The sequence below is a fragment of the Amphiprion ocellaris genome, chromosome 11 (assembly GCF_022539595.1).
Source record: "Amphiprion ocellaris isolate individual 3 ecotype Okinawa chromosome 11, ASM2253959v1, whole genome shotgun sequence".
Lineage (NCBI taxonomy): Eukaryota > Metazoa > Chordata > Actinopteri > Pomacentridae > Amphiprion > Amphiprion ocellaris.
Window position 1 is genome coordinate 31,612,681 of NC_072776.1, and position 27,265 is coordinate 31,639,945.

Below are 27,265 nucleotides of genomic sequence, written 5' to 3' on the forward strand. Positions count from 1 at the left end.
TAGAAAGTTATGAAGATATGAAGATTTTTTAAAATTAAATTGCAAAATGTTTATGGGAAGTATTAAACAGACTTCGGAGAACTTTCACATCTACCAATTAACCTTTAAATGAACAGTTTACTGCTGTTATTTAATGTATAGCAATTAAATTAAGCATCTCAGTTCATGAGATACATGTAAAAAATATTAATTAAAACTTGCATTATACATTGCATTGCACAAGTTGTTAATAATTATAAGGGGAAAGTTCTGCAGTTATTCAATACTGATTTTAAATTAGAAAAATAGGAAATCATATAATGGAAAAGGAAAAAATAGCTTTAAGCTGGTGTAAATAAGAATACACATCAAATTCTCATTGTTTGTTGACAAATCTTTCCTCTGCATCAACGTATAATGCATTTGTATGTATTCATTATTGTTTTTTCAGCATTTCTTTCCCCTTTTAGGTGAAAAACAGTATTAAAATAGTCGCCTTTTGATTTTCTATGGATTGACAGTGGAAGAAGTGTATCATAAATTCTCAGTTTCCTAAAAATTTGCTGATCTTCAACTGTAAATTCCAAGGATATTTCCACCAATGTCCACAAGTTAGTCATTATTGTAAGGGAAATATAGAAAGTGGTACAGTTATTAAGTACTGACATTAAACTAATAAAAATTAGGGAATCGTATAATAGATAAAGAAAAATACTGATGTTAATAACAGTATCCATCAAATTCATGTTGTTTACTGAACCTTGTATGCATCCAGAAGTGTTTTCTAACCATTTCTTTCCCCTTTTAAGAGGGAAAAATAGTATTAAAATAGCTTCATTTTGATTTTCTAGAGATTAACAAAGTGAGAATTGTGTCAGAAATCCTCAATTTCCTAAAAATGTGCAGATATTAAACTGTAAAATGAAGGAATATTTCCACCAGAGTCCTTCACACGTGGGTATTTATTATAAAGGAAATAGAGAAAGTGCTATAATGATTAAATACTGACTTTGAACTAATAAAACTAGGAAATGATTTGACAGACAAGGAAAAATAGTTATTAAACTGACATAAATAAGAATATCCAACAAATTCTTCTTCTTTATCGAACCTTGTATGTGTCCAGAAGTGTTTTCTAACTATTTCTGCCCATCTTTAGGTGAAAAAACAGTATTACAATAGTCACCTTTTGATTTTCTGTGGCTTTACAACATGTGTTTATGTCTCCTTATCTTCACCTGCAGTTTGAGGGCAGCAGCCTTCGCCAGCTGGTCGGTAAAATATGCCGAGGCCGATACAACCCGGTGCCCAGCAGCTACTCCTACGACCTCCGTCTGCTGGTCACACAGCTCTTCAAGGTCGGCTTTTATTGGGTTTTTATTTCGATACGAGATAAATAAACTGGTGTGCACAAACGGCAGGAACGAACACGAACCTGGACTTTAGTGAGAAATGATGAGGAGTTGTTATGATAAGGTTCAGGTTGGTGGCGTCTGACTAAGACAACATCTGTACAGGGAGGTTTCCTGGAAGAGACAACAGGGCGGATCTAGATAATGCTGGAGAGATTATATGTCCATTTTTTCCCGGGAAAACCTCGGGATTTCACAGGAAAGGCTGAAGAAAAAAGCTAGAAGCCTGCAGATAAAAACACAGTGAGTCAGAATCAGTGGAGGAAATAACACGAGCATTTAAATAATTAAACTCACTGAGCTGCTTTACTTGAATATTTGCTTTTTTTCTTGTGCTTCCCTACAGTTCAGGGAGAAAATAATGTACTTTTTGCTTATAATGCAGACAGATAATCACTGTACAGCACAGTACAGATTAAGATTTTACGTAAAAACTATATGATTAGCTTATGAAATGCAGTTAATTTTTAAAAATGAAACCGACAGGTACTACACACATGTAACAGATAAGAAAAAGTAGTTATTTGGCAGATAGTTCTCCTATTTTCTACTGATTGTGTGTGATTTTGAAGTGACTCAGTGTGGTATTTTTACCATCTAGTCAACAAACACCAGGAGTTTTCTTAGTTTTTAGGTTAAAAAGGTTCCTTAGAATTACATTGCAAAGGACATTCTTGGAAATATGCTCGTAATTTCCATCTAATTTTCGGAAAATTGAGACGAAGTCTTTGTTTATTTGCAAAATGTTTATGGGACTTTTTAAACAGATAGACCAATTAATCCTTAAATGGACATTTTATTACTGTTTTTACTACTTAAAAGTACTAAACATGTATATATAAAACACATAATTGATGAGGAAAAATAGTTGTTAGGCATATGCGAATAACAATCTGTCAAATTCTCCTGTTTTATACCGATTCTGTGTGATTTTGAAGTGACTCAATGAGTCACTTTTACCATCTAATTAACAAAAAAACCCCAAAAATTTCTCAGTTTTTACAGTAAAAACAGAATTAGTGCAACATTGTGAAGGACATTCTTGGAAATATACTCATAATTTCCAGCTACATTACAGAAAATTAAGACAAAATCTTTGTTTATTTGCAAAATGTTTATTGGAATTTTTAAACAGACTTCAGATCTACCAATTAACCTTTAAATGGACAGTTTACTGCTGTTTTTACTAATCAAAAGTACCAAAAACTAAGCATTACAACCAGTGCAGAGACAGAACACATTCTATCATGTTTTTATCTATTATCTTAAGTAGCTGCTTTGCTTAAAAATTCATTTTCTCATGTTTAAATTTAAAAACAAATCATCTAAACGTTTCTCAGTTCTAACTACAAAGAAGGACCAGAGAGTCCATATTTAGTGAGTCGGTCGGAGAGATTCTACAACAGTTTTCAGTGCTTCTGAAGCTCGCTGGTAGCAAATATAGAGATCTGACAACAGGTGTGATCCAGTTTGTTCTTTCTAGTTCGGACTCTGGCAGGAGGGTTTTGGATTAACTGTAAGAGGAAAGTGTGAAAGTCAGAATGTCTGTTTGAGCAGCTGTTGGGGATATTAGTGTGAGCTGAGGAAGGCAGGAAGGTAGGCTTTAAATGATGCTGCAGCAGGCAGACCGTCGATTATTACCACCGTTAGTAGAAATACAATTCACACAAAGTCTCCATTTCCCAAAAAACTAAGTTAAAATAAGCATTCATCCACCAAAGTCCTGCAGAAGTTGGTATGAATTATAAGGGAAATGGAGAAAGTGATGCAGTTGTTATGTACTGACAGGAAATCATGTAATAGATATGGAAAATAAATAGATATTAAAGTACTGTGAATAAGAATATCTATCAAATTCTTCTTATTTGTTGTACCTTGTATTTGTCCAGTGGAAATACAATTCACACAAGTCTCAATTTCCCCAAAAACTGCTGGGTTTTAACAGTAAAATATCTAAAATACAAGCGTATTTCCACCAAAGTCCTACAAAAGTTGGTATGAATTGTGAGGGAAAGTGCTGCAGTTATTAATTTTAAACTAGAAAAAAAAAGGAAATCATAGAATAGATAAGAAAAAATAGTTATTAAGCTGCTCTGAATAAGAAATAAGAATATCCATCAAATTCTTCTTGTTTGTCAGACCAAAAACATTTTTTTAATCATTTCTTTTCCCCTTCAAGGTGGAAAAATAGTATCAAATTAATCAGCTTTTAAGTTTTTGTGGACTGACGATGTGAGAATTGCATCAGAAATATAAAAGACATATAATAAATAAGAAAAAATTATTATTAGGCAGATGCGAATAACAAAATCCAGCAAATTCTTCTATTTTCTACCTTTTCTGTGAGATTTTGAAATAACCGGTGAACATCCAGGGTTTGGACATTGACATGGTGGACACATACAAATACCTGGGTGTTCACCTCAATAATAAACTGGACTGGACACACAACACAGAGGTTCTGTACAAGAAGGACCAAAGTGGTCTCCACCTGCTGAGGAGACTGAGGTCCTTTGGAGTGTGCAGGACTCTGCTCAGGACATTCTATGACTCTGTGGTAGCGTCTGCTATTTTCTATGCAGTGGTCTGCTGGGGAGCAGGGAGCACTGAAAGGGACAGAAAGAGACTAAACAGACTGGTCAGGAGGGCTGGTTCTGTCCTGGACTGTTCCCTGGACTCCATAGAGGAGGTGGGTGAGAGGAGGATGTTGGCAAAGCTCACATCCATCATGGACAATCCCTCTCACCCACTGCATGACACTGTGGGGTCTTTAAGCAGCTCCTTCAGCAGCAGACTGAGACATCCACCCTGCAAGAAAGAGCGCTATCGCAGGTCCTTCATCCCATCTGCTATAAGACTTTACAACATCAGCATCACTGGCTGATGTTAACATAAACTGGACTATATCATTACCACCCCAAACCATAACAATTTGCACAGACATTCTTGCACTGCACATCTTTGCACTTTTAAACTTTATTTTTTATTTTTTCTGTTAAGCCACTTTATCCTCATCTCTCACCCTTGTATATATTATAAATATTATTACTATTGTTCTATTATTATTTTATTCTTATCACTATGTCTACTGTTACATAAGCTGCTGTAACAATGTAAATTTCCCCTGGCGTGGGGAGAAATAAAGAACTTTATCTTTATCTTATCTTATAACTCAATGTGGTACTTTTACCATCTAACCAACAAACAACAAGAATTTTCTTATTTTTTTTTAGGAAAATCTAAAATTTCACTCATGTAGTACATAATTTCCTACTTTTCTGGGTTAAAAACAGTTCCTTAGAATTAGTGCGTCATTGAGAAGGACATTGTTGGAAACATGCTCATTATTTTCAGCAAAATTGTGGCAAATTTTCAGAATTTTTTTGCTAATTTGGAAGAGATTCTCAAAAACATCGAGCAGTTAACCTTTACATGTACAGTTTACTGCCGTTATTTAATGTGTAGGAATTAAATCTAACATCTCAGTTCATGGGTTAAACGTAAATAATATTAATTACGACCTGCGTTATTCATTATTGTGCTTTTTAGAGTCACTAATAAGTGATCGATGGTGTTTTTCAGGTCAACCCTCGGGATCGTCCCTCGGTCACCTCGGTCCTCCGACGTCCCTTCATGGAGAAGCACATCAGCAAACACCTGGACTCTCAGGTAAAGAATCTGATTGGTTCACTGATCTGTCCATCAAATAGTCACTTCAGGAAAAGGATCCAAGTCATGTTTTGCTTGAAAAGAGAATTCTGGTTCAGTTTTGGTGTTTTGTAAGAGCAGAAATGTGTTTTTCACATTTACATTTTAACCACTCAGGCTGCTGGAGAATTGAATAAAAGTCCTCAAACACAGAAATTCATATTGTATTGTATTATTTTTAAGAATAATTAACCAGTCTTTTAGTTTCTTTGAGACAATAAGAGCAAACAACTCGTCTAAATGTTGATATTTCAGGGTTTTCTGGAGTCATTTAGTTAAAAAATAGTGATACTGAAAGAAGAAGATACAACTTTACAGAATTATCAGGCATCAAATATTTCAATAATATCCATATAGTTAAAAAATATGCAAATATCAGAAAAAATTTCCATCAACTTAATCAGTTGTACTGTACATGGACCCCATACTGAAGGTGTTAAAATATTTCTAAATTATTTTTAAAATATGTTTTTTAATGACCACATTATGGCTGGTTTTATAAAAAGGTTTAAATATTAATAATACATTTTCATTCAAGTTGTGTTTTTTTGTGATGCACCTTTCAAATCTTTTTTTTCCTATAATTCAGTAGTGAATATTTCAGGATTTCAGAGCACATGAATTCAGATCAATAGAAGCTGAAATTAAATTATATCTCTCTTCTAAAGACACACCTTTATTGGAGAGATTTTTCTGTTTTCATTTGAGTTTTTATTTCTTTTTAACCATCTTTTGTTTCACTTAATAATGTCCTTACCGTTTTAACACTGTGGGGTTATTCTGCCTCAATTCACTGAATGTCTCATGCCTGACCATCTTTAATTTGACTGATTTTATTTTTAAATTGTTGATTATTGTTTGAGTTGATCATGTTTACAATCTGGGCTCAAAGGCAGCAGCAGTTTTTGAGTTAAAAATTCTTGAAGAAGGTGAAGTCATGCTGATTTATGCAGGGCATGGTGGTGGCAGTATCATACTGTGAATGAATGTTTGAAGTGTCATAACTTGAGAAATAATGTAGCTGGAGTGCTAAAATTTTACAGGTCTTCAATGGTTCAACCCTGCTTTGAAAGAATAATAAAGCTTTAAGAAACCAATCAGATACTTTATGAGAAAAAAGGAGATATTACAATTATGTTTTTTGCATTCATGGACAACATTTAAACATGCATTGAGCTGGTGTGATGGTGAAACCACTCCAACAGTGTCCCAACTGGAAGAGTTCTATAATATTAATATAATATAATAATAATTCTCAAGTTATGGCTCCTCAATCATCAAAGAAAATGATGCAAAAAAAAAACAACCTTTTTTGAGAATTTCTAACTTAAAACTAACATTTGATTTTACACATGCTTTACTGAATGGCATACATAAGAACAGAAAAAAGTCTGGCAAATATGAAATGATTTCTAAAAAAAAAAAATGGTGAATTGAGGTGGAATGAGCCTGTGTTGGTTTTATACACCATGTTGTGCATTTATCAGTTTTATTTTTGCTGCCATGTAAAGTTGCAACATTGTATCCTGGATTTAGAAAAATGCTCCAGAACTAAAGATTATTATTATTGTTATTATCATTGTTATTGCTTTTGTTATTACTGTTGTTGCTGATATCGTTATTATTATTATATTGTTTACTATGTGCATGCAGGTGATGCAGGAGGAGTTTAGCCACTCGGTGCTGCATGAAAACAGAGCAGCAGCTTCACAACCTGCTAAAACAAGAACCAGAGCAACAAACACACCAGGTAGTGCCTTGAATAACTTTTATTTATCAGTTAACTTCATATTAACATAACTTTTATTATCGCTCACATGAGAAACGCACGTTACAGCAGCTACGTTCAAATGAGGCATGGAAGAAGCAGGAAAAGGATCGCAAAAATCTACAAAAAGGAGAAAAACAAAGATAAATGAAAGAGTAATTACAGATTTTACATGTACAGGTGTGGCATGGTGGGTCTTGTAGCCAACAGTAGGAACTGTACTTGGATTTATATAGAATAACAGAGCTACATTTCTGTTATTACACTCAAAAAGTGGCATAAGTGGAAAGAAAGTAAAGCAAATCAGTATTTAGTGAGTGTTGCCCTCGATGTGTTTGCATGCAGGATTTCTAAATCTTCCCAGGTTCTTCCAGACATCTTTAACACCTCACTGAACTCTTTGGTTTTGACTTGCAAATTACCAGTGACTAACTAGTGAACTACTACAGTTTATACTTTATTATATGGGTCATTCCAGAATTGGAGGACATTTGGGCTTCAAAATGTTTGAAAAATAAACCTTCTCTTTTACAGTTTTCTGCTCCATATTCATCAATAATAGGTAATAAACTATCAAAGGCTTGATTGGCTCAGCTTCCACATCAATGGTAGCATTTTTATTCCATGTTTTCTGTGTTGTTTGCTAACCCTACTCTAATCACAGTAACAGGGTTGCTAATCCATGCTAATGTGATCTTTTTCTCAGCAGTAGAAGCTAGATATTTAGCTGCTGTTACTGCTGACCAAGAGGACAAACTGACTGATGGAAAACAGTCCAAAGAATTAGTCTGATCCTGATAATATGAGGTAGAGTGAGACATTCAGTCAAGGCTGACAATCATATGAAAATATGAAAAATATTAGAGGACATAGCTTTGCTCTATCCATTCTTTAGGAAAACTGATGATGCTAATTCCAGCGTTTCATGTGATTCACTGTTTTCTTCTTCTACCAGATAAAAAGGTTCTGCTAACAGGGTTGTTGTGGGACACGTGTTCCATGTATAATAATTATTATGTAAAATATTATGTTCATTTAAAAAAATGTTCTCACAATTACAAGAGACATCAATGAAGAAAATAATACCAAAAAACGGAGGTTTCGGTTTCATTTTCACGGTTTTATTTGAGATTCAGTTTGGTCATCAGGGGGTGGGACAAGAGAAAAATGGTATTTTAGGGGGAACTCCAGACTTTTTTGGTATTTTAAAAATATTTTCAAACATTCTTTCTCATAGTTTTTTTTAGATTTGATCTCAGGACAAGAAAATGTACACAACAACTGCATGTTTTAGTATTTTGTACATGGATTATTTGAGATTTGAAGGGTGGGATGTAAAATGTCGTCCAATTCTGGAATGACCCAAAGCACATTCTGTCTTCTGAGGCTTCAATAACATCTTGAAAACAGTTTTTGAATGTCACTTTAGGAACGTTCTTCTGTCTTTATCACAGAACATAATCTGACAACATCGTCCAAGCATCAACTTTTAACCTCGTAGGAGCATTATTTAAAATCATAAACACCCTTAAGACGGTCCTTGAGTGTTAGATCATCGTGGGAATGTTCCCTCAACGTTGCCTAACACTACTTAGAAGCAATTTGGTTTTAGTTATGAGTCGTAAATGACAAGTAACTGACTAGAGATCAGCTGTTTTGGGGTTATGATTTATTAGAACGCTAAGTTTACTGGAATTATTTGGAATTTCTGCAGTTTCTTAAAATTCTGTGACAATTTCAAAGGTTATAAATGCTATTGAACATGGTATTTTTGGCAAAAATGTAGAGAAACAACATGGAACTGCTTAAAATCATTTGTGTATGTGATTTCCAACCAGAAGAAACTCACCGGTGGAATGAAAATTGACAAATAATGAACTTAAATCCCCAAATCAGCTCTAACAGGTGTGTTGTTTGTGGACTGTGGCGCCTCCTAGTGGTCATTTACTGACACCACATGCTGCTCATTCAACATCCAACAGGCTGCAGGGATCATTTCGCTCCTTACCCACCAGAGTTGAGCTGAATCCTGATTGGATGAAGTGTAATCGCATCACACTTTGGCTCACTTCTAAGTTAACGACGCCTGCCTTCAATTACTGAGGGTCTGTTTTCACTTGCTGCTTCGTGATAGTTATCTAACGTTCATTCCTGCTTTGTGTTCACATGTTTTGGATGTAATTCATAGTTTTGAACTTCAACTTCATTTTTTTTTTCAGTTACACAAGCGTCTACAATAAACAAACAATAAAAAGAATAAAAAACAATTTAAAAATTTTTGAAAAACACAGTAAAAACAATAAAATATCACATGAGGGGCATCTGCAGCAGAGTAGGTCATTTCGTCTGGTGTAGTTCAGTGCAAACAACCACTCAGTCAGCAGCAGCAAAAACACAGTGCATTACCTCCTCCTCTTCTCAGTGTTTATAGCTCGGATGGAACAGAAAAACTAAAACTAGAATCTGCTCAGGCCATGGAAAATCTGCCTGAATAGTAAAAAAGCTGCAAAGATGCAAAAAAGCACATTTCTTTCACATGTAAACAGTGGAAGAAAGGGTGGACATGTGACTTTAGAGACATAAACAGACAATAAAATCCCATTTCTGTGGTTTTAACTTGTGTTTTCCAGGTAAGACTGAGAGGGCGAGAGGGTCAGAGAGGCCTGGAAACAAGAAAGTTCCCACTAAACCCGACTGGAGGATCTACACACCAGCTCAACACAAAGTAATACACTGAAGATTAAAACTGAAGATTCAAACTGCAAATTTCCCCACTGTGGGATCAATAAAGGCCTCCCAGCTAGAATGTTTGTGTTCTGAAAGCGTTCTCAGAAAGTTCTAGTTATGTTTTCAGTGACCAGCTTTATTTTTACTTCCCAAAATTTCCCAAAAAAGTTGAAATAACTCCTCAACAGCGACGGAACCGAAAGCTCAGTCAGAACTGTTGTTTTTTGTCTTGTATTTCTGATGCTCTTATTCTGCATTTGTTTGTGTTTGCAGCCTCCTCATCAAAGAGCATCACAACCAGCTGCAAGGAACCAGAGGTGAGCACAAATCTGCTCAGACTGAGCTTCACGTCAATAAAACTCTTTTATTTATTTTCACATGATTTTTACAAATACCTAATAACATGACCACAATTCATGAATAAATTAGATAAAAGAAGACACTTGTTCCATTAAATTCATAAGCATATATAGTCATGGACACTGAAAAATTGCACTTAAGTTTTTATTTGTTCCACAGTGAACCTACTGAATTTTGCACTTCTTGCACTAAATTTTCAGATGACATGCAAAACTACTAAGATTCTGATGCACATATGAAGCACTCAGTTATAATACAAATGAAAACAGGAGTCTAGAAGATACTTTTTTAATTCCAAAACATCAACAGCACTTCTAAACTTCTACTTTTCACATATTTCAAGTGCAGGACTCATTTTTGAGAGCCGCAGCTGCACGTATTTTACATTTAATTCAAATGTAAACTGAACCTACTGTAGCTTTCAAAAGCTTTATGTCGTGAAAAAATGAGATTTGGAAATTTGTGGGTCTTAATTTGTTGTTTTGCGAAGATGTTGTTTATTTTTACTACTTTTTAAATTACTTTATTATTTGGAAATACCAGAATTTGCTCATTATTTTTACATTTCTGTCTGTCTGATCACATCATTTCTAAAAAAACACCATCAAACAGTTACTCACCAAATACTTTTTTACTCTCACTTGAGTGATTTTTTTATGATGACTACTTTTTACTTCTACTTGAGTAATATTATTTTGAAATAACGTTCCTCTTACTTGAGTACAACTCAACCCACCTCTGCATTTAAACAAACTGTAGATGTGAAATCTCAGTGATCTTTATACGTCAACTCTGACCTGAAGCTGCATCATACAAGTACAACATGTACTACTAATTACAGATTTAATGGTCAGCAGCCTGTCAGTCATTACCAGCACTACTACGCCCAACTGGACGCCTTCGAGAGGAGGAAGAAGGACGACGTTCCTCCTCCTCCTCCTGAAGACCAAACTGCTCCTCCTGTGGAACCATATCAGCTGTGAGTAACTGGTCCACAAACATCATTTTAATTATGAATCTCGATGAACCAACAAAAAAATTGCTCAACAAAATTTACCAGAACCCAAGGAGACATCTTCCATTGCTTATTTCGTCTGTCCAACAGCACCTATACTCCATCAGATTAGAGTTAACTTTATTCTAACTGTGCAGTGTACGAATACGAAGACGTGTTAAAGTTCTATGAGAAGCTGCAGCATGAGCTAGTAGTTTTTTTGGGAGCTAATGTTTTACTTGAAGCCCAGAAACTCTGCAGCTTTAACAGTTTGAACGTTGTGTTTCTACACACTCACCTGTGTGTCTCATTGTGTCTGTCAGTGTGGCTGCAGCTCGTAACGAATATCTGCAGAGGAGGCAGGAGGCCAACCAGTACAAGCTGAGAGCAGAGAAGCAGCTGGTAGGATGAAGTTCAGCAAACTTCTGATTGACTATTTTTGTCAAATTTGTCATTTGCATAAATGCACACTGAGGGGCAGCAATGGAGGAAGTTTTTAACATGTTTACTTCAGTAAAATACTTTCTTAAGTAAAGATGATGCGGTCTTGTCACTTTAACTATTTTGATAATTTTACAACAGTACTGTTAATATGTGCACATTGTTTTAGTGTTCTGTAATACTGTGGTTATTGTTAAGTTACTTGAAGTGAGTAAAAGTACTTCTTCAAGAAATAGAAGAAGTGCAGGTGTTTACCATCAAAATTGAACTCCCATACAGTACAGTTGATGTATTTTTCATCTCTATTTTCTCGCCGTCTGTACACCTTTTAACTTCAACGTCTGGCCTTTTCCTCTGTGACCACCAGGGTTTGCGTCCGTCTACAGCTGAGAGCAGCAGGAAACCTGGTGGACATCAGGACCAAGGAATGGATCGAATTGAACACCAACAGAAGGAAAAAAGACAGGAGGGACAACAGGTGGGACGATGAGATGAGATGAGATGAGATGAGATGAGATGAGATGAGATGAGATGAGATGAGATGAGATGAGATGAGATGAGATGAGATGAGATGAGATGAGATGAGATGAGATGAGATAAGATAATCTTTTGTTAATCCCACAGTGGGGAAATTTGCAGTGTTACTGCAGTAAAGGGGATGGAGCAAAAATGTTGGAGACATTAGTAAAAAAATTTAAATAAGCAATAAATGTACAAAGTAATATTCACATTTTACAGATTCCTCTACATGTAGAACATTGACATTATATATTGCATGGTGTTCAAATGTAGAAAAACACTGATATTGCACAGATTCTTCAATACATAAAAAAGATTCTTATTATGCTACCATATTGAAGTTCATGAGCTGTACCTTTTTCAGAATCTTTTGGCACCAAATTTAGGTACAATTGTATGAAATGTGCCTAAAAAAAAGCGTTTTGAGAAACATTTAATATGAAGAGCTGTGCAGGATTAAAGATTTAAAACGTTGGGAGCATCAGTAAAAAACAAAAATGTACAAGAAGCAAGCATACATACTGTCGACATCTTACAGAATCTTCTATGTGTAGAACATTGAGATGTTCTGATTGCTCTGAATGTAGAAAATAAAGATATTGCACAGGGTTATTCAATATGTAGACCCTAAATCTTTTTCATATATATATATATATATATATATATATATATATATATATATATATATGAAAAAGATATATACACACACACACAAAAGTACATGTCAGAGTGTGTGGTTGTGTTTGCAGGAGTATCTGAGGCAGCTGGATCTGATCAGACAACAGTATCACCAGGAGATGAGACAGATGAAGCTGAGAGCTGAAGCAGAGGTACACAAACTTTATTATTACAATAGTAATAAAGTTTATTAGTATAGCACAGAACTGGCTGAATGTTGTCAGTATTTTTAGATGCTGGAAACAGAACTAGACAAGTTTTCCGATATTATATTTAAAATTCAGGCCAGGATTGAAACATACATCAAGTTTTGCAGGTTTCATATCTGCCAAACATTTAACCAGACAGGAGCAGATCTGAGGTTTTGTTGTTTAGCTGTTTATCATCTGCATAATAATTAAATTTAAAAGCTTGTCTGCACATAATGTGACCAAAATTGAACCCTGGTGGCCTTATTCCATTTTGCCCCTTTGGCTTTGATTTCCAGAGGTTGAAACTCACTTAATCTCCTGTCAATACCGATAATAATAGAAACTCTTCATTAGTGTAACATGTTAGTATATTTTCATTCTATCTTGAGTCAGGCTCAGCCACAACACCAACATGGAACCTTTGTGGTGGAGAAACTCAGCGACCCAGAACCGTCTGCAGACAGTAAAGAGCAGCAGAAAGCAGCACCTGTACAGGTAAACACTGACCACAAATCAGTCCTAACACACTCATAATGAAGTTTGTAATTCCTATAAACATAAGCAAGTGCAAATATTGGTAAGAGATGTGAGCAATGAAGATGTTTGCAGGTTATTCACTACTTCACTACTAATACTGTAGCAATAAATACCTCATAGCATACGTGTCTCCATCGTAGACTTGCATTGTTGGTGACAAATTATTAAAAACAAAACTACACAACAGCTACACCATGATATACATGCTGTGGGATGCAGTATTTATTCTACAGTGATGGTTCATAACTTTGGTTTCCTCCTGCAGGATGTTGAAGCAGCTCTGAGGCAGATAACAGATCAGAGGAGAACACTGGAGAGGAAACATAAAGAGAAGGTGAGATTATACCAACATAAAAATCAAGCTTCAAGGCTTTAAGTCTGATTATTTAAATTGTCTAAATACACTCAAACTACTTCAATAGTTCGGATTCCCCTGGAGTCATCAGCAGCTTGACTTTAAAGGCCAAAGCCAACGTTTTGTGCTAAAACATCTGAAACTTCCCAATGATACTAAGTCTTCAATAATAGAATATTTTTACAACTTTTCTGTTCGGTTGAGTCAAAGTGACCCAAATGAGTCTGTATCCCTGCATATAGCACCTTAATTAAGAAAAAAAAACTGTATCTGAGGAACAAACCAACAATAATATGATCATCTATGCTGACGATCTCCATCTTTTCCTTTTTGTTTGTGTTTGTCACTTCTGCAGAAAGGAATCATGTTTGAGATCCGGCTAGATGATGAAGACATGAAAGAAACAACAGAGAAAGACGAGGTGAGAGATTAAAGACATAAGAAGAAGGAAGTTATCAGTTTAGTCACTCTTCTTCTTCTCTTTCTTTAACTCTGTCCCCGACTCTCCAAACAGGAAGTGGATCCTCTGAATCAGACTCTGAGTTTCCAGAAAGGGGAGGAGTTGAAGCTCAGGGATTGGCTGGAGGTGAGGAGGGGGTGGAGCCACAGGACGCCTCAGACTCTGCTGGACGCTCTCGCCAACATGGACGTCAACTCTGTCTACAACACAGCAGTCAAGGCCGAAGAAGGTGAAAACAGCTTTGAAACAACTGAGTAGAGGAGTGCAAAATATATATATCCAAAGTACATGTTTAAATTTCACTTTTCTCATTGTTAAATATCAGTAATTGGTGCTAAAATGCTTGTAATTTCAAGTTAAGTTGGAGAAAAATAGCTACAGCTTCCATTACAAAACAACAAGAGCCATGAGGGTTAAAATCACTGATGAGAAGATTAGAAACCTGTTTGTTTAGCGCTGTATGTTGTCTTTGTCCTTCCAGGTGAGGAGGCGGCAGTTCGACGTCAGTGGGATGATGGTCCTCCAAACACTCTCCTGAACTTTCTGGCTCAGGCTGAACTCAAATCATCAACCCTGGACTCAGCAACCACAGGTCAGACATCACACACCTGAATGACCCACAGTGAACCACAGACTGTATATAGAACATAGTCAATACAATGCATTCTCTCTAACAGCCAGAAGGGGGCGACTCCTCTGGTTGCAAAAAGAAAAGGAAATGAACCTGCTTCTCACTTGGTTTGTTACATCAACAAAGCTCTTCTTAATGTGTCCATGGTCTTAATTGCTAGTTTCAAGTCTTGTTTAATACGGCGTAGAGCCCATTTAGTAAATTATGGTCCTATTCAGAGTAAAACTGATGATACATCAGGACATGTTTAAGACATGGCTCCTGTGGTGATCGCTGATCGCTACTTTCCTTTTTGCTATCCTGACTTCTCCAGTTCAGTTTTTCATTGTATGCCAGTGAAGGGTAGCTTGGCCTACTGAGGCATCTCAGTTTGTCTTTCTGTGTTCTGTAATTGGATCATAATCATAAGCTGCATCAGCATTTATCTCCAAGATAATTATAGTTTAATTTGATCCTTTTTCTCCTTCAGTTTGTTTTTAGTTTTCTCTGTGAAACAAACGTTTTTGGGTGTTAATTTTCTTTCTTTTTGGAGAAAGTTGGTACTGGAAGAAACTTGAAAACCCAAAATATAGTGTTTGATAGATAGAGATAGATAGATGTTTTATTCTTCCCCTTGGCCAAATTCAAGTTGTTTTTTTGTATTGTTTTGTATTCGAGTTGGATTTACTGAACTGTGTTGCAGGATTAATCTGGAAAACCCAAAGTTTTGTGCCATCATAAACTGTATTGAATTCAATGAAAGGGGGGTGACTTCAGAAGAGTTTTTGTTTCTTTTCTTATTCTTAGATTTAGTTCTGTCTTCCTCGACTTTGAGACTATAAGAAAATACTCGTAGATATATGAAAATACATGAAACTACAGCTGAGTTGACTTCAGTCAGTACAAGCAGCCAACATGAATCAACTGTAAAAGGTTAAATCTGCTGCATCTGGATGGTTTTTGTTCTCAGATTCAGAACCACAGCAGGACAGAACAGAGGAGGAAGAAGAGGATGAAGATGACTCAGATGTGGAGATGGATGAAGAGCGACTAGAACCGAGATCGGACGACGACGACACGTAAGTTTCCTTCTGTTCCTTTCACTTTATTCTATACGCTTTCAGTTTCTTATGTAACTGTCATTTACTTTTGCACAGCTACACTGTGTTTCTATAGGACAGGAAATATATATGTTATATACTGTAGAGAACTGAAGTGATAGTTGAAGACATTTCACCTTTCTAAGAGGTGAAACATCTTCAAGAACCTACAAGAGAAGTCCAGTTGATTTCTACTGAACCTCCTACAACTATTTTCCTTATTTTTCTTAAATGTAACATGTTTGAGCTACTGGATATCTTAAAATTCTCCAAGGTGATGAATAAAGTATGTATCTGTGTATCTAAAATGTAAAATAAGTCCCTCTCCAGTGAGAAATATAATGTGAATACTCAGACTGCACAACATGAACGTAGTTTAATTTGTCATCAGGAACTTTGAGGAGTCGGAGGACGAGCTGAGAGACGCTGTGGCCGATTCCATGAGGAACCTGTTTGTGATGGAGGATGAAAGCTCAGACGACAACATGAAGGAGGCGACAGCGGTGGCTGAAGGGACGAAGATTGAGGAGGAGGATGGAGGCACAATTAGCTCTGAAGATCCTCAACAGATCCAACCAGAGCCGGAGGATTCAGGAGCTTCAGTCAAAGTGGTTTCCACTGAACCTGAGCATCCAGGCGAGTCCCAGACAGACGATAACACAAGTTTAGATAATCAGCATCAGACCACCTGAGTGCTCAAAAACTGTCTTTATTCTGAGGGAGTCGGACAAGAAGACGGCAGGAAATGGGACGTAAATTCACTTCCTCTTTCAAGTCTGATACAGCATTTAAGTGAACATAGTTGTTAAATGGGACGTTAATGAATTACAATTCAACGAAGAAGCTAAAAACCCGTCTTCACCGTGTCTTGAGTTGCTGCCATATGATTGGCTGATTAGACATTTGCATTAATGAAAAGTTGAACAGGTGTACCTATTAAAGTGGTGTCATTTCTTTTAGGATTCAGTAATCTCCTTAAACAGCTGCACACTAGTTTCATCAAACACTCAACCAGGAGGACTATTTTCAGTAGTGTATTAACTAACGTTCACTGCTCTAATGAATATTTGGGGCATCGGGATGACGAATATACACAGAAGATTGGGTCAAAATTAACTATTTTGGGGCACGTGAGGTATAACGTATATCACGCTACACGTTAGCATGATTTATTGTTGTTTTGGTCTTTTATGGGATTCGTTCACATCAGATTTGTCCTTTAAAACAGCTTCAGTGCAGGTTTCTGTTTGTATTTCATCTTTTTTTGCACAGAAGAGATGAAGACGGTAAAGTTGAAGATGTTCTCGCTGCTTCTTTCTATCCACAGATTAGCAAAATACAACAAACAAATAATCCAAAGTGTTTGATGATTGCATTTATTGCAGTATTGTTTAAGTGTAACTTCAGTTTCTCAGTGAAACTAACTCCAAACATCCTCTATACATGGACAGATTTAAATAGAACTAATGCCTCTTTGAAAATAAAAGATATTTACTTGAATAATAACTCTTTACATATAATCCTATTTCCATGCCTGGACCTCATCACAAACAGGAATGCAGAATAGTGAAACAACATTTAAATAAAACAGATTTGGCCGTTATCTTAACCCAAACACACTGTGCTTTTAAATACTTCTTGTGAACACAGAAAGCATTAAATTAAAACTATTCACTTAACAAACTTCCTCAGACAGAAAAAAAATAACAAAAATGACATTTCAAACATCTTCATGTCTATTTAGGATTCAGTCAGTAAATTGACATCACTGGAAAAACAAAAGTATAATCAATCAAAGTCATGTCGATATAAATGTGACATAAAATCACCTTTTTGCTGGCAAACATTTTGCAGCTTGGAATGTAACTCTTCAACTCTTATTATATTAAACTCCTCTCAAAATCAGTCTCAACTCTTAGCGTCCATCAAAAGAGGAAAATGTTCCGAAACGGTCTGATTTACGTGTAAACTGTGTTCTTAGATGTGTAGAAACAGAAAAATAACTGCAAAAAAGGTTGCACTGTTCATCATCTGTACAAAAAAAAATAATTAAAACAGTAAAGAAATGATGACATGCATGAAACGTGACAAACTTCACTCAGAAACATCAGATCTGTATGAAGTAATGAGCTGGCTGTAATTTGTCTCTTTTTAATTCATAAAATTAACTAAAATGCCACATTTCAATAATGTTTTTGGCATTTTTTCCAATTATTTGAACTTTGACTGGAGGTCTTTCAATCTCCAAACTGGATTTAGCTCAATCAACACAAGTGGATCGGAATGTGAATTAATTCACATTTTCATTTGACCATTTTCTGGAAATTCTGTCAAAATTTGCACTATTTATCTGGACACAAAAAACTGTTTCTGGTTGTTTACTGCAAACAACATACAACATGTAAATCAGACGTGTTAGGAACACATTTTTCTCTCTGCTAAACTGTTTCTGGACCAAATATCACAAAAACGAAATCAATATTCTCATCTAACATTACCCAATGGTATTTCAACCTAAATCCTAACTTCCCACTGGGGAAAATGTGATTAAATGGTAAACTTCCTGAACCTTGAGGTCTGTTTTAATCCGCTGTGTGAACCAGTTTAATGGTGATTGTTAAATTTAGGCTGCGAAGGCATCTGCTTTAAGGAGGGAGGTCAGGTTTTGCTTTGCCAGCAGAACGTCTCCATCTGTTTGGTAAACAGTCGTCATACTTCCAACTCCCACATGTGAGTCTGACACATGCACCGTCACTGGGAATGTCCTGGATTTGTTGTTTGTTGCTTTTTTATTGTATTTTAGCTCTGGGTGTCCATCAGGAGTCTGTGTCTATAATGCTGTATTACTCTGGATTGGGAATGAGCCACGTGTTGCACTTTAACTGTAAGCTTCGGCTGTTTTAAATGTAAATATGGGTTTTTCTGCTCCGCCTCATTTATCTGTGTAGCGCTATTTTAAAAAAACAAAACAAGACAAACAACGTCCTGGTCGCTGATGGACACCGGGTCACGTCTGCTCTTCCTCATCGCTCCAGTTTGCTCATCAGAGACTCGGTGGCGGACAGGAAACAGGCCTCAAACTCCTGGTCGGAGAAGCGACTGACGGAGTCGCGGGCGCTGCGTCGGATCTCCAGTCGGGCCGACGGCGACAGCGCCAGGATGGACTCCATGGCGGCGGCGTAGCTGTCCTCGCTGTCGGCCAGGAAGCCCGTCTGTCGGCCCTCGTGCGGAACCACGATGTCCAGCTTCGGACCTCCGGACTTGTGGGCCAGAACGATGGTTCCTGCAGCCATACACTCCACCACACCTGGAGAGGGACGGAGGATTAACATCCAAACCAGCTGATCCAGAACCAGCTACTGCTGAAATCACTGATGTGGGAATAAACAATGTCTTAACTTCCAGTAAATATTACAGCGTGTTGTAGGGATTGACTGATACGGGTCTTTCAGGGTCGATACAGATGATGATTATTGGTAATCAAGAAAGGTTTTAACAGCATGTGATAGCAGAAAAGCTGTCATTAATAACTAGACTTCTTTATTAATTAGGGTGATTATAACTGAATATGTAAAATTGAAACAGAAGTGATTGAATCAGGACCCTCTCCTCTGTTTATGTGGGATCCAGTGACAAAAATGTTTCCAAAAGGACTTAAGATTTGATGAAATGCCTTAAAATTCTCTAAAATGACTCAAAACGTTTCCAAAGCGTCTCAAATTTTTTTCAGAATGGTTAAAGAATTGTCGAAAATGGCTTAAAATTTGACAAAAATGAGTCAAAATGTTTTCAAAGTGATTCAAAATTCTCCAAAATTATCAAAAACTTTTCCAAAGTGACTCAAAAAATCTTTAAAATGGTTAAAAAAATGTCTAAAATCACCTAAAATTAGACAAAAATGACTTAAAATTATTCCACAGTGACTCATAATTAATAAGAATAATTAATCAATTTTTCTTCAGAACAGTTAAAGAATTGTCCAAAAATCTGACAAAAAAAGTCTCAACAATTTCCTAAAACGACTCAAAACATTTCCAACGTGATTCAAATTTCTACAAAATGATCAAAAACTCTTTTAAAGTGACTCAAAAAAATCTTAAAAATGGGAAAAAATTGTCCAAAATGACTTAAAATTTGACAGAAATGTTTCCAAAGTGACTCGTAATTATTAATAATAAAGTAAAAGAGATTAAATTAGGACGCTCTCTGACTGAGATTCATCAGTTTGTCTCCTGCTGTTCTTCTCTGTTTTCTTAATCTTTCACTGTTGTATCACTTTAATTCTCCACTAAGATCCAGATCTTAAATCTTTATTAATTATTGTTTTCCAGACTCTGTTTCAGGTTAATCTGTGGCTGCCTTCTAACTTAGCCACTAGCCGTTAGCATAGCATTGGTTTGTGTTTCTTGTTCAGTTTTTCACATTTCCAAAGTTATTAAAAATTCTCCAAAATAATCAAAAACATTTCCAAAGTGACTCAATAAAATCTTTAAAATGGTTGAAAAATTGTCCAAAATGACTTAAAATTTGACAAAAATGACTCAGAATACTTCTAAAGTGACTCTGAATTCTCCAAATACTGTAAAATAGAAATAGATATAAATATATAATATAATTTAAAATGTTATCTGTGAAATTTTAGAGTGACATGAAGTACAATCATTGAACTTTGAGGTTATATTTGAACAATAATATCTTAGGAGCAACTAAAAAATAAAATCTGAAATTTTCACCATGTCATTGGTTCAGAATCTGCAAGGTTTTTATCTTTAACAACTCCTGACACATTGTTGTTGAAAAAAAGCCTCAAATTTCAATGCTGAAAGTGGGTCAACAAGAAATTTAAAAAAAAAAAGTTTTGTCAAGCTAAAACTACAAAAATAATTAACTTAATGATTTAATAAATATCAGTTGTTTAGAGATGGTCGAGCAAAAATTGTTGTAAAAATGAGATGATCTGAGATGGAATGACTCCTTACTATTGTTTATCTTCTGTATTCTGTGGTGTTGGATGTATGTTCGATGTTTTTAAGGCATCTTGGATTAGCTGAGTTATAAAATATATGTCTAGGTTGTATAAATACAGATGGAGATGATGGGATTTCATGTCTTGTTTATGGTATGTTGTCCTCACCGATGCCGAAGTGTTCGTTCCACATGGTGTGCAGCCCGATGGTGGCGTCCACCAGCTCCCTCTTCAGCTCCTCAAACGGGATGTTGAGTTTGAAGTCGACCCGGTCGGCGACGCCCAGCTCCTGGCAGAGTCCTCGCAGCATCAGCACCCGGTCCTCGTCCTCCTGGTTCCTGCATCCTCCGATCAGCACCAGCCGCAGAGACTCCCTGCCCCCGGGCCCGTCGCCCTTCCTGTCCAGCAGTTTGCGAAACGCCCTGATCTGCAGCTGGTGGTCCTTCTCCGGCCTGAACTGACCCACCGACACGACAGAGTGGCACTTCCTGTCTCCGCCTCCGCTCTCGTCCTCCTCTCGTCCCAGCTCCTCCCAGCCCTCCTCCACGTCGTCCTCGTCCTCGTCCTCGTCCTCCAGCGGGACGTCCAGGAAGGCCCTGACGTCGCAGGGCGGGTAGACGACGCTGGTGCGACCGGGCGAGCGCCACAGGGCCAGGATGTGCCCCAGCGTCCAGGTGGAGTTCACCATGATGACGTCGCTGCAGGAGCCGGCCAGGCCGTACAGCAGGGCGAAGCAGCAGTAGTAAACCACCTTCATCGCACTCAGCACAGGGTTTCTGGAGATGAAGTCCGAGTTGTTGAATCTGGAATCAAAAGAGGAGGAAGACAGACGGTTGGTGAGTCCCTTAATCCACACTACCATTCTATAAAGTACACCAGAAAAAGATTCAGAATGTCCCAATACATAGTAGTGTACATACACCAGTACCAGTAGGTAGTGTTTACCACTGGTATACAGCTTGTAACGTCCCTTATTTTTCTTTATTTATTTCTTTGACTTCCAACTGGGACCCAAGTACTAATTTTGTGCTACCTCATGTGAAAACGTGTGCTGGCATGACAGTAAAGAACCTTGAATACTACGTCAAATGTAGCAGGGATCAACCTGTATGTTTTTATGTCTGATACCGATGCCGATTATTGGTAACTGAAAAAGGTCTACACCGGTATTTGGAACTGATATGCAGTAAATGTGATGTTTTAACAGCATGTGATAGCAGAGAACCTTCATTCATAACTAGGATTCTTCATTAATAAGGCTGATTATAACTGAATATGTAAAATAGAAACAGGAGTGATTAAGTCAGGATGCTCTGCTCTGTTTATGTGGGATCCACTGACAAATTTTTTTCCAAATTGACTTAAAATTCTCTAAAATGACTCAAAACTTTTCCATAGCAACTCAGATTTTTTTTAAAAAAAATGGTTAAAAAAATTCTCCAAACTGATTTAAAACTTTTGACTGTGACTCATAATTCTCCAAATTCTGTAAAATACTACTAGGAGTGATTAAATCAAGACACTTTCCTCTGTTTATGTTTGATCCACTGAGTTTGATTAGTTGGTCTCCTGCTGTTCTTCTGTATTTTATTTTTAATATTTCACTATTTTATCACTTTTATTGTCCACTAAGGTCCAGATCTAAAACTTTATTAACTATTGTTTTCCAGACTCTGTTTCAGGTTCATCTGTGGCTGCCTTCTAACTTAGCTGCTAGCTGTTAGCGTAGCTTTAGCCACTGTGAGAGAAGCTGACTTCCTGGTTTGTGGCTCTACCTTTGTAGATGCTGGAGTGAATAAGATAATGTTATTAGTAATGGACATTATTTCCACAAAGGTGAGAAAGCAGTGTTTCTTTACTAACCTCGGGTTCCTCTCTCTGACCACGGACAGCATGTCGGTGCTGACGGTGGGATAGTGAACGTAACTCGCCACCCTGCAGCCTCCCAGGTAGCGGAAGATGGGCAGGGTGAAGGCGTAGCCCATGGAGTCCACGTACAGGTCAGGAACGAAGGCCGTCAGCGCCTCCCAGCCTCAAACACACAAACACAGTCTCATAAAATAACACATATAGTCCAGTATGTAGTTCATCACAGATTTCATGTTTGGACTAAAGAAACCCTGAGCGATATGGATTTTGTTTCCTGAAGTAGGAATAGATCGATTCTTGGCTTTGTCCGTTATCATGAAAGACGTTTGTCATTTTCCAGATTATTGTATCTGTGTTTTTATTGGCAGATTAATGATAAATTAAATGCTCTACTTCAGGTCTGATCAGCCTCCTCTCTCTGTAACACAAGAAACACAATCCAGGAAATTAGCTTCTCTCACAGCGGCTAATGCTACGCTAACGGCTAGCGGCTAGGTTAGAAAGCAGATTAACCTGAAACAGAGTCTGGAAAACAATAATTAATAAAGATTAAAGATCTGGACCTTAGTGGGCAATAAAAGTGATAAAATAGTGAAAGATTAAGAAAAGAGAGAAGACCAGCAGGATGATATCAATTTCAGTCAGAGTGCTTCTTAATTTAATCACTCCTACTTTATTATTAAATATTAGTCACTTTGGAATCATTTTGAGTCACTTTTGTCAAATTTTAAGCCATTTTGGACAATTTTTAACCAGTACGAAGATTTTTTTGAGTCACTTTAGAAACATTTTTGATCATTTTGGAGAAATTTGAATCATTTTGGAAATGTTTTGAGACATTTTTGTTGCTTTTAAGTCATTTTGGACAATTCCTTAACAATATTGATAAAAGTCTGAGCCACTTTTGAAAAGTTTAGAGTCATTTTAGAGAATTTAAAGCCATTTTGTCTAATTTGAAGTCCTTTTGGAAGCATTTTTGTCAGTCGTCCTAATTGAATCACTCCTATTTTATTTTACATATTCAATTATAGTCACCCTTATTAATGAAGAAGTCTGAATGACAGGTTCTCTGCTGTCAAATGCTGTTAAAACATTACATTTAATGTATATTGGATCCAAATATCGGTTGTCTGCCTTTCTTGATTACCAATAATCATCATCAGCCCCCAAAAACTAAATATCAGTCGATACCTATCCTGAAGAATCAATATTGATCACAGATCAGTAGAATTTCAACAACAAATGACTGAAAACTATCCTATTAATTACAAATGTACACTATTGTTTCTACAATATTTGTTTTAATACATTTTTAAATAATTCTGCCGTTGATTTACTCTTTCTTCTGGGCTTGTCTTACCCAGGAACATGGAGCCGGCGCTCTGGCCCAGCAGGGTGAAGTGAGGGTAGGAAGCAGCCTCCACCAGGACTCGGTGACGGAGGAAGATGAAGGTGACGGGTCGAGGCAGCGTGATGTTGAAACGCTGCCGGGCTCCTTCCAGAATCTGCTCGCCGGTTACTCCCTGGTCACCGGTGTAAACCACGAAGGAGACGCCGGGGTATCTGGGGCAAGGAGGTAAAACTTTATCAACACTTTTAGTGATTTATTAAAGGTTCAGATCATCTTTTACGTTAACAGTTGTCTTGTGAACTGACAAAAGTTACGTCTGGGTTTATTATTTTTCACCAAAGCAAACTTTGTGTGTCTAAAAGTTGTGTGACTGTACATCAAGTGACATAACGCATAATAATTGGGGATGACTATTGCCAAGATTTTAAAGGTACGACTACTTTTACCGATGCTGCTAATCGATCCGGTTCTTTAACAGTGTTCTTATCTGTACTTTTGGATTGTTTTTGTTTGTTTGTTTTGTTTTTTTAAAAGGAAAAACTAAACAAATTAAGAGCAGAATACAAATTTCTTTATTTTGTCATCTATACTGTGTAAGGATTAAATATATATTGACAGTAATGTTGTGCAATAAGGACAGCATCAAAGGTTTTACTCAAAAATAAAATATTATTCAATGTGTTCCAAAAAACCGTCCCGCATTTTTATCAGAATTAAAAGCTCCGCCTTGAACATATAATAAGTAAATGTCAGGGTTTAAAGTAGTAAAGTAATGCAAGACTTTGACCATATTTTCACCATGATTTTAATAGTTCAGTGAAGAAAACAGTTGAAGTACTTCCTCTACCTCTAACACCAACATTCAGTCAGAGAAAAACTGAAAATAAAGTCGGTCAGAGTCATGAAATCCTGCTGCTCTGTACTCTGAAAGTTTGATAAAAATGATCTTATGTTGGTTTAATTTAACTCTGTGTTCGGGCTGCTAGCAACATAACGTACCTGGAGCTACAAGATCTGTACGTGACGAACGTTTACTGAATGTTTCCACAGATTGATCGTCTTTCTGCTCTGACATGCAAACGACTTGTTAGTCTGGTGGCAACAAACATTATCTGCATCAACTGTAGTGAAGCTTAATCCTAGTTTTAAACGTTTATTTGTCATCCATCGTCGCTGTGTGTTGCTGCACTTCTTACTTTCTAAAGTCCCATTAACACAACCGTTACTGTCGGAGCTTATCGGTAGTCCGGCATATAAAAATGTCACCCCAGGGCTCATTACCCATCCCTAATAATAATACACTAATAAACAAAAAACTCAATCTAAATCAGGTATGTCACAAATTATGTAATTGCAGCTTATAAATTGTGACTCTGCAGTCAAATTACACGTTTGTTGTTTGTGTGTAAATGCTCACAACTCTCTCTTTGGAGATTCTCATATGGATCCCGTTGCTGTCTGATGCTGCAGATATTTAACAAACTCAGAATAAGATTCCCCCTAAACAGCAGGAAGCAACAAACTAAACTTCAGCTCTGTTAGCCAAAACCTGGATTACATTAATTATCAGTGAGTCTCATCAATCCGACCCACATAACTTGATTTCATAGTAGTAAAGTTGAATTTTTATGGACATTTCAGTGTGTAATAAATGTTAAATTGTAGGTTAAAGTGAATGAGGAAGGTGTTTTGTGATTTGGGCTCTCTGTGATGTTTTTGGACCAATATTGGTGCTGAAATGTTGAAAAAGTCCTCCCACATGACTCATAATAGAATGTAATCTTGTGATTGCTGCGTTAAAAGTGATAAAGAAATGCTATTAAACCTTAAGTAGTAAGATTGTCGTTGTGACTTTTACAGAACAGTGAGCAGATTAATGGAATTAAAGGAGTGCAGGTGTGAAAGGGGCTGAACTTGTTTGCTTTTGTTGATACCAACACAAATAGTCATGTAAATAATGAAAAGAGAGAGAGAGAGAATCCATATCCGGCTTCTCTCTCACCTCCACACTGCTGACAAATCGCTACACTGACTAAACACATTCACATGCAATAACTTTACATTACAGCCCTTTACGAGGCACACAAACGTGCAATAATGAAATAACTACAATTCATACGAAGGCCGTGTGAGTGCAGTGAACAGTGGATGTGTATTGTGTCTGTGTGAGAGTATGTGTGCTATTTAGTACTTCTTTTAATATAGTTCTGCTTCAAATTTTCCACTTTTAATATATTTATCCAGCATGGTGCACTTAAATTTCGTTGCATGTTTATACAATGAAAATAAGAATCTAATCGAACAAACTTATGAGACTGAAAATTTCAAACATGTTGGTTCTCAGTGCAGGTAGAAGGTGTGAAAGTCAGGACTGTTGAAGGAGCTCCTCCCTGATGAAACATCTGCAAAGCAGGATTTTAAAGGTGAAGTGTTACCGGTTCATGAGGGCCCTCAGGGAGCACCACAGGACCCGCTCCCCGCCTCCTCCAGCGTTGCAGTACGGGTGGAAGAAAGCCACCGCCGGGCCGCCGTCCTGAGCCCGGCGGGCCTTGCGGCGGCCGTGCAGCCAAGCTCGGAGCCCCAGGAGGAGGAGCAGCAGGACGAGGGTGAGGAGGAGGCTGAGGTAGGCGCAGGGCACCACCAGGGACCACAGCAGCCTGAGGAGGAGGACACAGAGGACCGAGGATGAAGAAGAAGAGGAAACTAAAGCCTATGTAGGAGGCGACCGTTAATGTTACAGCCTTTATTTACACTTTGACATTAGCCAGCTAGCTGCTAGTTCGGCTAAAGTTAGCTCCCCGCTCGTAACTAGAAATAAAATCCCGGCGTCGCTTTGTTTTCATCACATTTATCACTCTAGGGTTTAAAAAAAATCATCTGTAATCGCCTCTTACCTCATTAAATCGCAGAAACACAGAGAGAAGTGGTGGTGATGGTGCTCGTGTCCTGCCATTTTGACAACACGTCTCCTGGCGACTCCTCCCGTCAGCTGACCCCGCTGCCGCTCTGTGATTGGCTCAGCGTTTGTTTACCTCCACGTCATCGACACGTGACTTTTGTTGATTGGTTTGATGCAACGACTGACTGGATGGAAGCAACACGTTAGCAGGAAATAGAAAATCAGAACATTTAGTAGATATTTGTCTGTTTTCGCTTTTTATTTTCTGTAATCTATCATATCATATCATATCATATCATATCATATCATATCATATCATATCATATCATAAAAGTCAAGTC

At 37.1% G+C, this 27,265-nt stretch overlaps 2 protein-coding genes across 2 annotated transcripts in view; one reads left to right on the plus strand and one right to left on the minus strand.

Annotated features, from left to right (window-relative positions):
- The window catches only part of LOC111570835 (serine/threonine-protein kinase Nek5-like), a 32,781-nt gene extending 11,846 nt beyond the window's left edge, over positions 1–20,935 (plus strand). Inside the window, exons 9-24 of the mRNA XM_055015005.1 lie at positions 1,224–1,337; positions 4,974–5,060; positions 6,753–6,849; positions 9,498–9,592; positions 9,868–9,911; positions 10,796–10,933; positions 11,272–11,350; positions 11,757–11,867; positions 12,658–12,738; positions 13,171–13,272; positions 13,580–13,648; positions 14,025–14,090; positions 14,184–14,358; positions 14,611–14,721; positions 15,710–15,818; positions 16,231–20,935. Coding sequence (XP_054870980.1) covers positions 1,224–1,337; positions 4,974–5,060; positions 6,753–6,849; positions 9,498–9,592; positions 9,868–9,911; positions 10,796–10,933; positions 11,272–11,350; positions 11,757–11,867; positions 12,658–12,738; positions 13,171–13,272; positions 13,580–13,648; positions 14,025–14,090; positions 14,184–14,358; positions 14,611–14,721; positions 15,710–15,818; positions 16,231–16,531 — 1,779 coding nt within the window. The 3' untranslated portion in view covers positions 16,532–20,935. The remainder of the gene's footprint in view (positions 1–1,223; positions 1,338–4,973; positions 5,061–6,752; positions 6,850–9,497; positions 9,593–9,867; positions 9,912–10,795; positions 10,934–11,271; positions 11,351–11,756; positions 11,868–12,657; positions 12,739–13,170; positions 13,273–13,579; positions 13,649–14,024; positions 14,091–14,183; positions 14,359–14,610; positions 14,722–15,709; positions 15,819–16,230) is intronic.
- On the minus strand, positions 17,200–27,071 carry LOC111570845 (GDP-Man:Man(3)GlcNAc(2)-PP-Dol alpha-1,2-mannosyltransferase-like). The gene is made up of 6 exons (XM_023273791.3): positions 26,920–27,071; positions 26,461–26,682; positions 24,035–24,237; positions 22,669–22,837; positions 20,974–21,608; positions 17,200–19,146 (listed from the first exon to the last, which is right to left on the minus strand). Exons 1-6 carry the CDS (start codon positions 26,976–26,978, stop codon positions 18,863–18,865), a joined length of 1,572 nt encoding a protein of 523 aa, XP_023129559.2. The 5' UTR covers positions 26,979–27,071; the 3' UTR covers positions 17,200–18,862.
- Positions 27,072–27,265: the final 194 nt, after the last annotated feature.